Raw genomic sequence first — 12,006 nt, forward strand, 5'->3', positions numbered from 1 at the left:
CATTGCCATGGACTTCATTACAGGCTTGCCTTCTACAGATAAGGGTTGGGATAGCATATTTGTGGTGGTTGACAGGATGACTAAGCAGGCCCATTTCATACCGACTAGGACTTGGTACTCCACTTCACAGGTTGCCTGGCAATTCATTGAGTATGTGTTCAAGCACCATGGTTTTCCTCAAGAGATTGTCAGTGACAGGGATGCTAAATTTATGGGTCACTTTTGGCAGGAGTTATTCACTGCAGTTGGTACTTCCCTTGCGCCTAGTAGTGCTTATCATCCACAGACGGATGGACAATCAGAGAGGGTGAACAAGTGGTTGGAGGAGTATCTAAGGCATTACTGTCATGACATGCAAAAGTCTTCGGACAAATGGTTAGCATTGGCTGAATTTTGCTACAACAGCACCAAACACCTCTCTATTGGCATGAGTCCATTCGAGGCTATGTATGGATGCAAAGTGGGAATGCCTTCCAGAGTTGCAGACTTGGCTGTGAAAAATCAGCAAGCAAGGAATGATTTGGAGAGTATGGATGCCCTTCTGCAGTTGGCTAAGAGGAATATGCAGGATGCCCAAGCCAAGCAGAAGAAGTATGTGGATGAACAAAGGAGGTACTTATCTTTTGAAGAAGGGGATTATGTGCATTTACGTCTCCATAAGAATCGATATTCCTCGCTGAAAGGTAATACCAACACAAAGCTTGCCCACAGGTATTATGGCCCCTACAAAATCATCCGCAAAGTTGGGCAGGTAGCATATCAGTTGGAACTACCCAGTTCCAAGATCCATAATGTTTTCCATGTATCCTTGCTGAAACCACATGTCGGACAGCATGTCCAGGTTCTTCCTGAGTTGCCTCCTATGGATGAAGAGGGCCACATAATCTATGTGCCGGAGCAAATCAAGGGCTTCACAGATCATGTACTCAGGAACAAAGCCTACACAGAATACCTCATCAAATAGAAAGGTTTAACGGAAGATGAGAATTCTTGGCAACCTGAGAGCATTGTGCAGGATGACAATGAACTAAAAGAGGAAAAGTTAAAGTGCCGTACACCTGCCTGAACCTAGATGAGCAGGCCTGCTCAAATCTGACCTGATGCTAGGCCTATATGGCCCCAAAACAGCCCCGAATCATGGCACATCCATCCTGCTACTCCGTAGACCCTGCTGCAGATGTCTCTACCCTGGATGATGTCAGCGCTGATATCATCGCCTCTTTCTCTGCTGTAAATCCTGCACAGATCTGCCCCTTCCATCTGTGAACAGCCACTGGAAATGTCTCTGCCAAATCTGCCTCCATGGTGGCTTTCCTCTACCAGGAATATCTCTCTTTGTGCTGCCCACACAGCAGCCTGTCAGCCTGTTTGTTGTCCATGTGGCAGCCGCAAACCGAATTCTATGGTCCTATGGTCCACCCCCCGACGCACTCCTCATTTGGGTGGGGAGGTGACCAACCCTAACCCAACAGGTAGAGGAACGTATGAGCATGGTGTGATAGTGTGTGGGCACACCACCAGTAACTTTAAAATAAGGGCCTAGCTTAGACCAGCAAAGGGTGTGATAAGGAACTTGGCAGGTTGTATGACAGGCTATCCTATAAATGCTATAATATATATGTGCCTTGCAAGGACTCTTAGGTTGATCGATGACCGATGCTGACCCTATTGCTGTTTGCAGAAATAAATCACAATTTGGACAAGGTTGTTCTTTTCGGAAATATAGTACAAATGCCATATCCAAAATAGATAAGATCAAAATTATGGCAATAGTTTATGGCAATAAATGAAGACCAACTGATTTATTCAAAAAGGACAAGCTGAAACATTACAGATCTTAGATGAACAAGAGGCAGGAAGTGACCTTATGATCTTCACGTTGATATCGCCGGCCTTTGAGTATAAATTCTCGCTGAAGGAGGTCACGTGAAGGGTTATACTCTGCCCTGTGACATAGAGATCAGAATCAATAACAACAACCAAGACCTTGATGACTAACATTCAAATATTTCAAAAACATTATTTTTTATAAGGCAAATCCCTGCTCAACAATAGCAAAAGTAAGAAACAAAAAAACATTGTGTGCATGAGAGAAAAAGAAAGAACGCTTGCTGCACCCTCCACTCACTTCACCTCCCACCACCCCTCTTCCCTTCGCCTCCGCCTCTCTTCCTCCATCTCCTCCACCTTCGCCACCTGCCAACTCCACCTCTTCCGCCTCCCGTGCCCTTCTCCTCTCCCCCGCCGGCTCCCCTCTCCGTCTCCTCCCCGCCCTCTTGCCTCTCCTCGCCTTCTTCTCGCCTCCCCTCCTTCTCTCCCCCCTCGCCCTCGGTCCTCTTCCGCCCTCTGCCCTCCTTGCCTTCATTCTTCCTCTTATGTCCTTGCCCCCTCCTTCGCCCCGCCTCGTCTCCGCCTCCCCCTCCTGATGCTTTTTCCCCCTTTTTCTTCTCCCTCCCTACAGCGGGAGCACCATCAAATCCCACAACCGATAAGGTTCTTCTTTTCCCAGTTGACAAGCAACAGGTACAGTAGGCAGTTCGGTCCCTCCAAGACAAGGCGCTTGTGGGCAGAATTGTGAACCTCACGCCTACACGGAAACAGGGGCGAGAGTGGATCCAAGCGAGCTTGGCATTAGAGGGAGACCACATCCAGGAGGTCACCATCTATGGACGAGGCGTTTTTCTCATCCAACTGAGCTCCCCCAACACTGCCTCGACACTTGTGGAGCAAAGCCCCATACTCCTTGGCCCGCACCTTGTCTACCTCTTTCCTTGGTATCATGTGTAGGCCATCTCCTGGTGGTTCTAGTGATGCCCTAGAGGCCATGGTATGTGCCTTGTAGGCATAAATATAGGCACTTGCTGTGTTAGTGCCTTTTAGGCCACATAGGACACTTAGTCCTATGCGACACCTAGGACACTTGGTCCTAGGTCTAGGTAAAAGTACCTAGTTTTGACGTGACGGCAGACTCTATCGACCCTTTTGCACCTTGCTCTCTCTCTATCATCTAACGATGCTACAGTGGTATCAGAGCCACATTTGACTCATCTTCCTGCCCCCCGGCTCCTTGCACCTCCTTCCGTACAGTCCGTACGACTGTACGGACGATTGTACTCAAAGCCACACCGTGCCTGCACGTGCGAGCGTACCTAAGCAACCGTACAGATTTGAAACTACATCGTCGTACATCTTCCGTACAGGCGTACGGAAGGTCTTGTAGCAGGCTCCATATCCCTTCCGTACTGTAGTCCGTACTGGGCTCTGCACTGCTCTTCGTACTTGCTCCGTACTGCAATCCGAACACCCTACAGCATAGTACATGTTACCGTATAGCCGTACACTCTGTATCCGTACATTGTACCAGCTCCATACCTGATCCATACGATTGTACGTTCACCGTACACTGGACCTGCTGCGTACATTCGTACAATTGCACCGTACATGTTCCGTACAAAACAACAGTCTGTACAGCTTGTGTGGACTTTCGCAAAACTTGGGGCTTTTGAGGACTTTTGCTGTCCTTCACTTCCTTTTACTGTTTGAAGGCTTATCAAACTATTTCAATAGTTTGAAAAGCCTACTTCTTGAGGTTTATACTTTGGGACAGTTGCATTTTTGCAGTCACTTTGTGGACAGCAAGTCCTAATTTTGCAATTACAAACCTTGAGGCTAATTTTTTTGGGATTTTGTCTGCAATTTCTCTTTTGATTCCAATACATTGGGACAGATTGGAGAACATTGAGTCACATTTGCAAAACATTGAGTCAGATTTTCAGACATTGAGTCTTTTCCGCAAGAAATTGAGTCAGATTCGCATACATTGGGTCACATTTGCAAAAATTTCAGCAAAATTTGGGGCTTTTCTGCATTTGCCCTCTTTTTGGCCTAGCTGCCCACAATAAATTTGGGGCTTTTGCCAGATTTGCTGTTTATGCAGTGAACATTGCCTGCCACAGTCACATTTGGGTCAGATCTGCATTTGCCCTTTGATTTGGGTCGGAAATTTGCAGATATTTGCTGTCATTTTTGGACAGTCAGCTTTTACAGTGATAGCCTTGAGGCTTTTGTTGGGGTAAAGGCACATTGCCAACCCTTTTTTATTAAAGATAGGACACCCATGACTGTCTTAAGACAGTCATAGGGTAAAACCTAATCCTAATAAAACTAATGAGTTTGTGGTGTGGCTCATCACTTCACACCCGCACACTTGAGTTCTCTCTCTCTCACACTCTCTCCCTCTTGCTCTTCTTCCCCCTTCAGGCCCTTCAACTGGTATCAGAGCCACCTTTCCCTTCTACCCTTGCCTACCCACCCCCCTCGACCTCTACCTAGCCAGCAGGTGACAGCGCCGTACGGACGTACGTCGTCCGTACATCCGTACGGACGGGCATCGAGCAACGACGGCATTGCATCGCGGGCGCGGGCTCGGGCGCGGGCACGGATCAGAGCGCGGGCATCGAGTAGGGCACGGGAGCTGGTGCGGACGCGGGCATAGAGCTGGGCGCGAGCTGTATAGCAACTGCTAGCTGCTAGCCTGCACAGGAGCAGCCTGTGCACAGCACCAGGCTGCGCGGAACCAGAGCGCGCAGCGCCGCGCGCTCAGGTGTACGGACATCCGTACCTGCTGTACGGACTCCGTACAGGAGCCGTACATCCGTACGGATCTACACCCCACAGGTATAGGGAGCTGCATCAGGGAGACCGTCGAGATTTTTTTTTCTCTTCTCTCTTCTGGGATTCTGCACACGTGCGCAGGTACAGGAAGTACAGCAGGCAGAACCTTTTTTTCTTTGTGGGAAGAAAAGAAGGAGAAAGAGCTCTCTGCTCTTGATTCAAGATCATCTTTCAGTTCACAGAACTGCGTTTTCTTAAAAGTACAGCAAGTACCTTCATTTACCTCGTGCTTGAGGTGAAGAGAACCACAGTGTGTGGTTGATTGCACAGTTATCTGTTTTCGTGAAGGAAATGCCTTGATTTTGCAGAGGACTGTTATGCTTTTACTGGGCTTGAATCTCAGTTTTCGGGTGAGCAGATCATAGGGCTTTTGCCTGGCAGTTGATGCTTTGTATGCCTTGAGGTAGTGTGGTGCCACAGAGCACACATTTGCCTCGATTTCCGCAGTGTCGAGGTGACATTTTCTTGCAAGTCACATTTCTTGTGCAACACTCAAAGAACCTCAGTTGAGCCACGCTTGGCCAGGGCGCATCGAGTTTACTCGGTCCCTAACTGTCCATCGTTGACAGTGCTCAAAAGGTTCATCATTGAGTGTTTGTACGTTGGGATCTGTGTATGTCATTTCTACACAGGACAGTATATGCATTACACTGTTGGTTGATTTTGTCAGAGAGATTTTCACATTGCATGCTACCTCAGTGTTGAGGTGTTCTTCACTTGGTTCAGGTGTCAGATCAAGGGGCTTTTGCCCAGATTTTGTTTGATAGCACTTGGGTTACCGACAGAGATCTTCAGATGCATTTTATCCCCTTAGCAGAAGGGTGATTGCTTGGGATTTATCCCATTTTCTGTTGCAGGTTTTGTGACAGGCTGAAGTGTCATTTTTTTCTGGGTGTTTGCCAAGTGGTTTATGCATATTAACTCAGTGCAATACCTCATCTGAGGTGGGAGAAGTGATCAGTACAGCCAGTACAGCAGTGTTTACAGCAGTGTTTGTGCTTTGTCAGCTGATTATGCACTGTTAAGCACTTGTTGAGCAGCTACAGCAGTCTGAAATTACTGTTTTTTTATGCCTATTTGAGCACGGTACAGTGTTTCAGAAGGTACAGTAACTGGGAGAATTTTCTGTTTTGCTGCAGATTTTCTGACAGTAAAAAACAGCACTATTGTGAGTGCTCCTGGCTCTTGATAGAGCAGGTTTTTTCTGTGAAATCAGAATTTTTATTCTGTCTTTTTTTACTTCCATGGAGTCAGGTACTTTCCCTATCTGATATGGCATCAGGGGGAAGTGAATCTTCAATTCTGAACATAAAGAAACTGGAAGGAGCACACAATTATGCATTATGGGCAGAACAGTGCTTGAATGTACTTCTGTTAAAGAAGATTTCTAAGCCCATAAGGGTGAAGGGTGTCAAGCCATCTGACATGGCAGCTGATGACTGGGAAGAGCTTGATTTGTCCGCAAGGGCAGCTATCATGCTCACTATTTCAGACACTCTTGTGTTCAATGTTCAGGCTGAAAAGACCTCTTATGGTCTATGGCAAAGGGGTGAGTATGTGTCACATGCTTTTGTGCAGTTTTGCCAAGCTAAGGGCATCAAACAGGAACTCACAGCCCCTCATAATGCATCTCAAAATGGTGCAAGTGAGCGGATGAATCGAACTATTCAAGAGAAGGTTCGATGTATGTTGTCTTATGCTGCATTACCCCATGGCTTTTGGGCAGAAGCCGTGCAAACAGCAGTTCACATTATTAACAGGTCGCCAAACAAGGCTTTGGAGTTGAAAGTGCCAGAGGAGGTGTGGTCTGGCAAGCCACCTTCATATAAGCACTTACGTGTATTTGGCTGCGAGTGCTTTGCTCATGTACGCAAAGAACTGCGCACCAAACTGGAGCCAAAGTCTATCAGATGCATCTTTATGGGTTATGGTGATGAAGGTGAAATGGGGTACAGGTTATGGGATCCCGTTAAACGGAAGATTATACGCAGCAATGATGTCATCTTTAAAGAGGATAGTGTACACAAGGAACCCGTGCAACCTGTGGAATACAGGAGGGTTATTTATGATGATGTTGGACAGCAAAGAATGCCCATTTATATGCAGCAGCAGGCTGCTGCAAATAACCCTGTTCAAGAGGGTATACAGGCTGAAAATCAGCCAGATAATTTTGCCAATGATGCACCACTGGATATGCCAGCAGATGGGGCTGTAGAACAGCCAGATATGGTGGTACAGCCACCCGTCATGCATGAAGAACAGGCTGGACAGCAGCCTAATCCGGAACATTTTGTTAGAAGGAGCACCCGTGTACAACGGACTCCTGCCAGGTTTGTTCCAGGAGCCAATAATGTGGCTGATTTTATCATGCTGACAGATTGTGGTGAGCCTTCCAGCTTCAAGGAAGCTATGGGAAGAACAGAGAAAAAGAAGTGGGAGAAAGCCATGCAGTCAGAAATGGACTCCCTACTTAAAAATGATACATGGGACTTGGTGCAGCTACCTGCAGGCACAAAGATTTTGCCATGCAAGTGGGTTTACAAAGTCAAAGTGGATTCAAATGCTTTACCGAGGTATAAAGCCAGATTGGTTGCCAAGGGATTTAAGCAGGAGAAGGGCATTGACTTTGATGAGATCTTTTCCCCTGTAGTCAAGATGACTACTTTGAGAGCAGTGTTAGCTCTTGTTGCTCATGACGACATGGATTTATGTCAGATGGATGTGAAGACAGCCTTTCTTCACGGAGATCTCCATGATGAGATCTATATGAGTCAGCCAGAGGGATATGCTGTTAAAGGGAAAGAGCAGCTTGTGTGTAAGCTTAAGAGGAGCTTGTATGGACTCAAGCAGGCGCCAAGAGAATGGTACAAGAAGTTTGATGCCTTCATGCAGTCCCAAGGGTATCATAGGTGTGAGACCGATCATTGCTTGTACACCAAACGGGCAAAGGATGGCAGTTTAATGCTACTCATTCTATATGTGGATGACATGCTTATTGCCAGTAAATCTCAGCATGAGATTAGTGCTTTGAAGAAACAACTGCATAAGTCTTTTGACATGAAAGACTTGGGTGATGCAAATCATATTCTTGGCATGCGGATTACTCGTGACAGGTCCAAGGGACTTTTGTTTCTGTCACAGAAAGAGTACATTGACAAAGTACTGCAGCACTTTAAAATGGAGGGGGGGAAGTCTATTAGTACCCCGTTGCCTCCACATTTAAAACTCAGCAGTAAGGACAGCCCCAGATCAGATGATGATAAGGCTGAAATGGCCAAGGTACCGTATGCATCTGCAGTTGGATCTTTGATGTATGCCATGGTTGCCACTCGTCCGGATATTGCCTTTGCGGTGGGAGTCATCAGCAGGTATATGGCAAATCCAGGCAAGCGGCACTGGGAAGCAGTGAAAGGTGTCTTGAGGTATCTCAAGGGTACCAAAGACTTGTGCATATGCTATGGTAGGCAGGATGCATTGGTGCATGGTTTTACAGATTCAGACTATGCAGGGAATGCAGATAACCGGAAGTCTACTACCGGTTATATTTTCACGTTTGCAGGAGGTGCTATATCATGGGTGTCTCGGTTGCAGAAATGCATTGCACTGTCAACTACTGAAGCTGAATATGTTGCAGCCACTGAGGCTTGCAAGGAAGCAATATGGCTTACTCGGCTGGTGGGAGATTTGGGCATTACAGGAGATATGCCAGTTTTGCATTGTGATAGTCAGAGTGCTATCATGTTGGCAAAGAATCCGGTCTTTCATCAAAAGACCAAGCACATTGATGTGAAATATCATTTCATCAGACAGGTACTGGAAGACAAGCGACTCGAGCTTGTGAAAGTGCACACTGATGATAATCCTGCAGATTTGCTCACTAAGAGCTTGCCTACAGAGCGGTTTGCACATTAGGATAAGACCATTCTTATTTTATGGTCTTGTATACAGTAACTGTATATTGCTGTAATTTTTATTCTTTTCTCCCCTTTAGGCACATTGGTCTTTAGGTGGGAGGTTGTTGGGGTAAAGGCACATTGCCAACCCTTTATTAAAGATAGGACACCCATGACTGTCTTAAGACAGTCATAGGGTAAAACCTAATCCTAATAAAACTAATGAGTTTGTGGTGTGGCTCATCACTTCACACCCGCACACTTGAGTTCTCTCTCTCTCACACTCTCTCCCTCTTGCTCTTCTTCCCCCTTCAGGCCCTTCAGCTTTTGGGTTTTTAGGTCTCTTTAAGGGTATCACATTTGCTATGGCTTGCAACAATCAGGATCTATTTGGTGTCCTTCGTGAAGATGATAAGTTGGATGGCACCAACTATCCGATGTGGTCTTATCTCATGAAACATATTCTTGTTGCAAAGCATTTGTGGAATATTGTTTCTGGGGTTGATCTGAGGCCAGCCAATGCTACAATGGTTGCCTCTACTGCTGGTCCCTCTACAGGGGGTACTCCTCCTGATGCCTCATCTTCTAGCACTCCTGCTACTACTCTTCCAAGTCAGGAACAGACAAGATGGGATGCAAGAGATGCAAATGCACATTCATGTATTGCTTTATCATGCAAGAGAATCATTATTCCACACATCCGCTCTTGAAGGACAGCAAAGGATGCTTGGGATAAATTGGCTTCTCTCTATCAGATTCGCAATGAGGACGTGTTGCATATTTGAGAAGGCAATTACAAGAAGTCAGCATGAATGAAGGTGACTCTATGGATGCATACCTGACAAAGGTCAAGGACCTCATGGAACAACTTGCGACCATTGATGAGGTGGTGCCAAATTCACAGCTTGTCAATACCACATTGAATGAACTGCCAGATACATATCAAGGGTTTGCTACAACCCTTTGATTAGTGGCCATGGGTAATCCAGACCACTATTCTTTTGATCAGCTAATTACTTTGCTTTTGCAGGAAGAGCAAAGTCGAGCTAATAGACAAGCCATTATTCCTGATCATGCATTTGCTTCACAGCAGACAGGCAGAGGCAAGGCTTCCAAGCCTATGGGCAAGCCAAAATCTGCACATAGCAGCTGCAATTCCTCTCATGCATCTAAAAATACAGCAGATAAGTCAAAGAAGAAAAGATGCAACTATTGTCGCAAGCCTGGACATGACATTTCAGAATGCAGGAAGCGCATCGCTTCGGAGAAAAACAAAGCAAGATCGACAATTAATGCCTCACATGTGAATCCCATGAGCCAGAAGATGCTTCACATGCACATGCTCTTCAGGATGATTGGGCATGGGCTGTCCATTGCTCACTTGATCCCTCCAAAGCTGATGCACTCTTTACTGCTAATGATGCTCAGTCCTGGTACTTTGATAGTGGTACTTCCAAGTATGTCACATCTTGCAGACAGTTGTTTCACTCTTTAGCTGATGCACCTCGACGAGGGGGGACTGTCAGATGTACTAATCATGCTTCATATGCTGTAAAAGGAATTGGAGATGTGCAGCTCACATCTATTTCAAGTCATCCTGTCACATTGACAAATGTTCTCTTTGTGCCTGGAATTGAAGTCAACTTGATTTCAATTTCAGCAATTGCCACTTCAGGTTTCAGAGTGATTTTTGATGGCTACAGATGCCTAGTTTATGATCTTCCTGATGACAATGCCATAGTTCTCACTGGCACTTTGCAAAAGGGGCTTTATCACCTTGATCATCACTCAGCTGCACTTTCTATTGAAACATTGGCTATTTCAGATTCACAGCTTGCTGAAACTCACCTTTGGCATGAGAGAATGGGCCATCTCAATTATAGAGCTCTTGCAAAGCTACATTCACAGCAGATGGCAAATGATGTACCTCAAACTCACACAGTTTCCAAACATGTGTGTGCGGGTTGTCTTTTGGGTAAGATGCATCGATTTCCTTTTCAAACGAATTGTCCAAAACTCTCACAAAGGAAATTGCAGCTAGTGCACAGTGATGTTTGTGGCCCAATGAGGACAAATGCCATTGGGGGGTACAAGTATTTCATGACTCTCATTGATGATTTCACAAGATATTGCTGGATATATCTTTAAAAGCCAAATCTGAAGTTTTCTTATGCTTTTAGAGATGGCTGAATATGGTTGAGAATGAATCAGGATGCAAGCTTGTCACCCTCAACACAGATAGGGGGGGAGAGTATATGTCAAAGGAATTTGATGCATTTATGTCTTCACGTGGCATTATTCACTCATGTACTACTCCTTACACTCCTCAGCAGAATCCTGTTTCTGAAAGGAAAAACAGGTCCACAATGGGACAGCTCCATTAGTATTTGGGCATTCAGTTTGCTCATGTTGAGGGGGGTATCATGATGTCTCAGTCCAAGTATATTGGACAGCTCTTTGATCGTTTTCAGTTTGAGGATTGCAAGCCAATCTCTACTCCAGTGGACCCTGGCTTCAAATTCTCAGCTCATGATGGGAGCCCACCATGTGATATCACCCTTTATCAGCAAGCTGTTGGATGCCTTATTTATTTATGTCACACCAGACCTGACTTACAGTATGCAGTATCTCAGCTCAGTAGATTCATGCACATGCCCAGTTCACAGCATTGGCAGGCAGTGAAGAGAGTCTTCAAATATCTAAAAGGCACTCAGGATTTAGCCCTCTTGTATGGTGATCAAGGTTCACTTACCATGCATGCTTACACGGATAGTGACTAGGCAGGAGTTCCGACACCAGAGTGTCACATACTGGCAATTGTTTTTTGCTTAGCAATTCATGTATCTCTTGGCTCAACAAGAAGCAACCAACAATTGCCACATCTAGCTGTGAGGCTGAGTACAAGGTAGCTTTCACCGCTACAGTAGAGTGTGTTTGGCTTCAACAGTTACTTACAGATCTTGGTATTCGCCAAACATCCTCCACTATTGTCTACACTGACAACCAGAGTGCTTTGGCCATTGCGCGTAACCCAGTGTTTCATGCACGTACCAAGCATATTGAAGTTCATTATCATTATGTTCGGGAGCGGTTGTCAGCAGGAGACATAGAGTTGTCCTATCTTCCCACAAAGGACAACATAGCAGATATGTTTACAAAGGCACTTCCTTGTCCCAAGTTCGAAGTCTTTCGACAGGCTTTACATTTGGTTCCCTTTGTTACATGATCTGACATCCCTTGTACATTCATAGGTGGCTATATCCTTTTAAATGAACATGTGCCACCATGACCAGAAAATACCAGGTATTCTGAGACGTTTCCAAAGCACTTCAGCCCATCCCATGGAGGGGGGTTTGTAGGCCATCTCCTGGTGGTTCTAGTGATGCCCTATAGGCCAGGGTATGTGCCTTGTAGGCATAAATATAGGCACTTGCTGTGT

General features: G+C 45.8%; 1 protein-coding gene across 3 annotated transcripts in view; it reads right to left on the reverse strand.

Moving 5' to 3' along the window:
• Positions 1 to 12,006, reverse strand: part of LOC147897789 (uncharacterized) — a 160,285-nt gene that overhangs the window by 133,053 nt on the left and 15,226 nt on the right. For 2 of the 3 annotated variants that reach the window (XM_087380508.1, XM_087380507.1), the window contains one exon: positions 1,865 to 1,941. Coding sequence is in view for 1 of the 3 variants with exons in the window: in XM_087380506.1 (XP_087236632.1) it covers positions 1,865 to 1,946 (82 nt within the window). In the remaining 2 variants the exon portion in view is untranslated. Of the gene's footprint in view, positions 1 to 1,864; positions 1,947 to 12,006 lie in introns of all 3 variants that reach the window. The other variant, XM_087380506.1, reaches the window with a different exon arrangement.

This window comes from Dipteris shenzhenensis, chromosome 10 (genome assembly GCF_047967505.1).
Source record: "Dipteris shenzhenensis isolate YYH24624 ecotype China chromosome 10, Dip_SZ_1.0, whole genome shotgun sequence".
In the NCBI taxonomy this organism is placed as follows: domain Eukaryota; kingdom Viridiplantae; phylum Streptophyta; class Polypodiopsida; order Gleicheniales; family Dipteridaceae; genus Dipteris; species Dipteris shenzhenensis.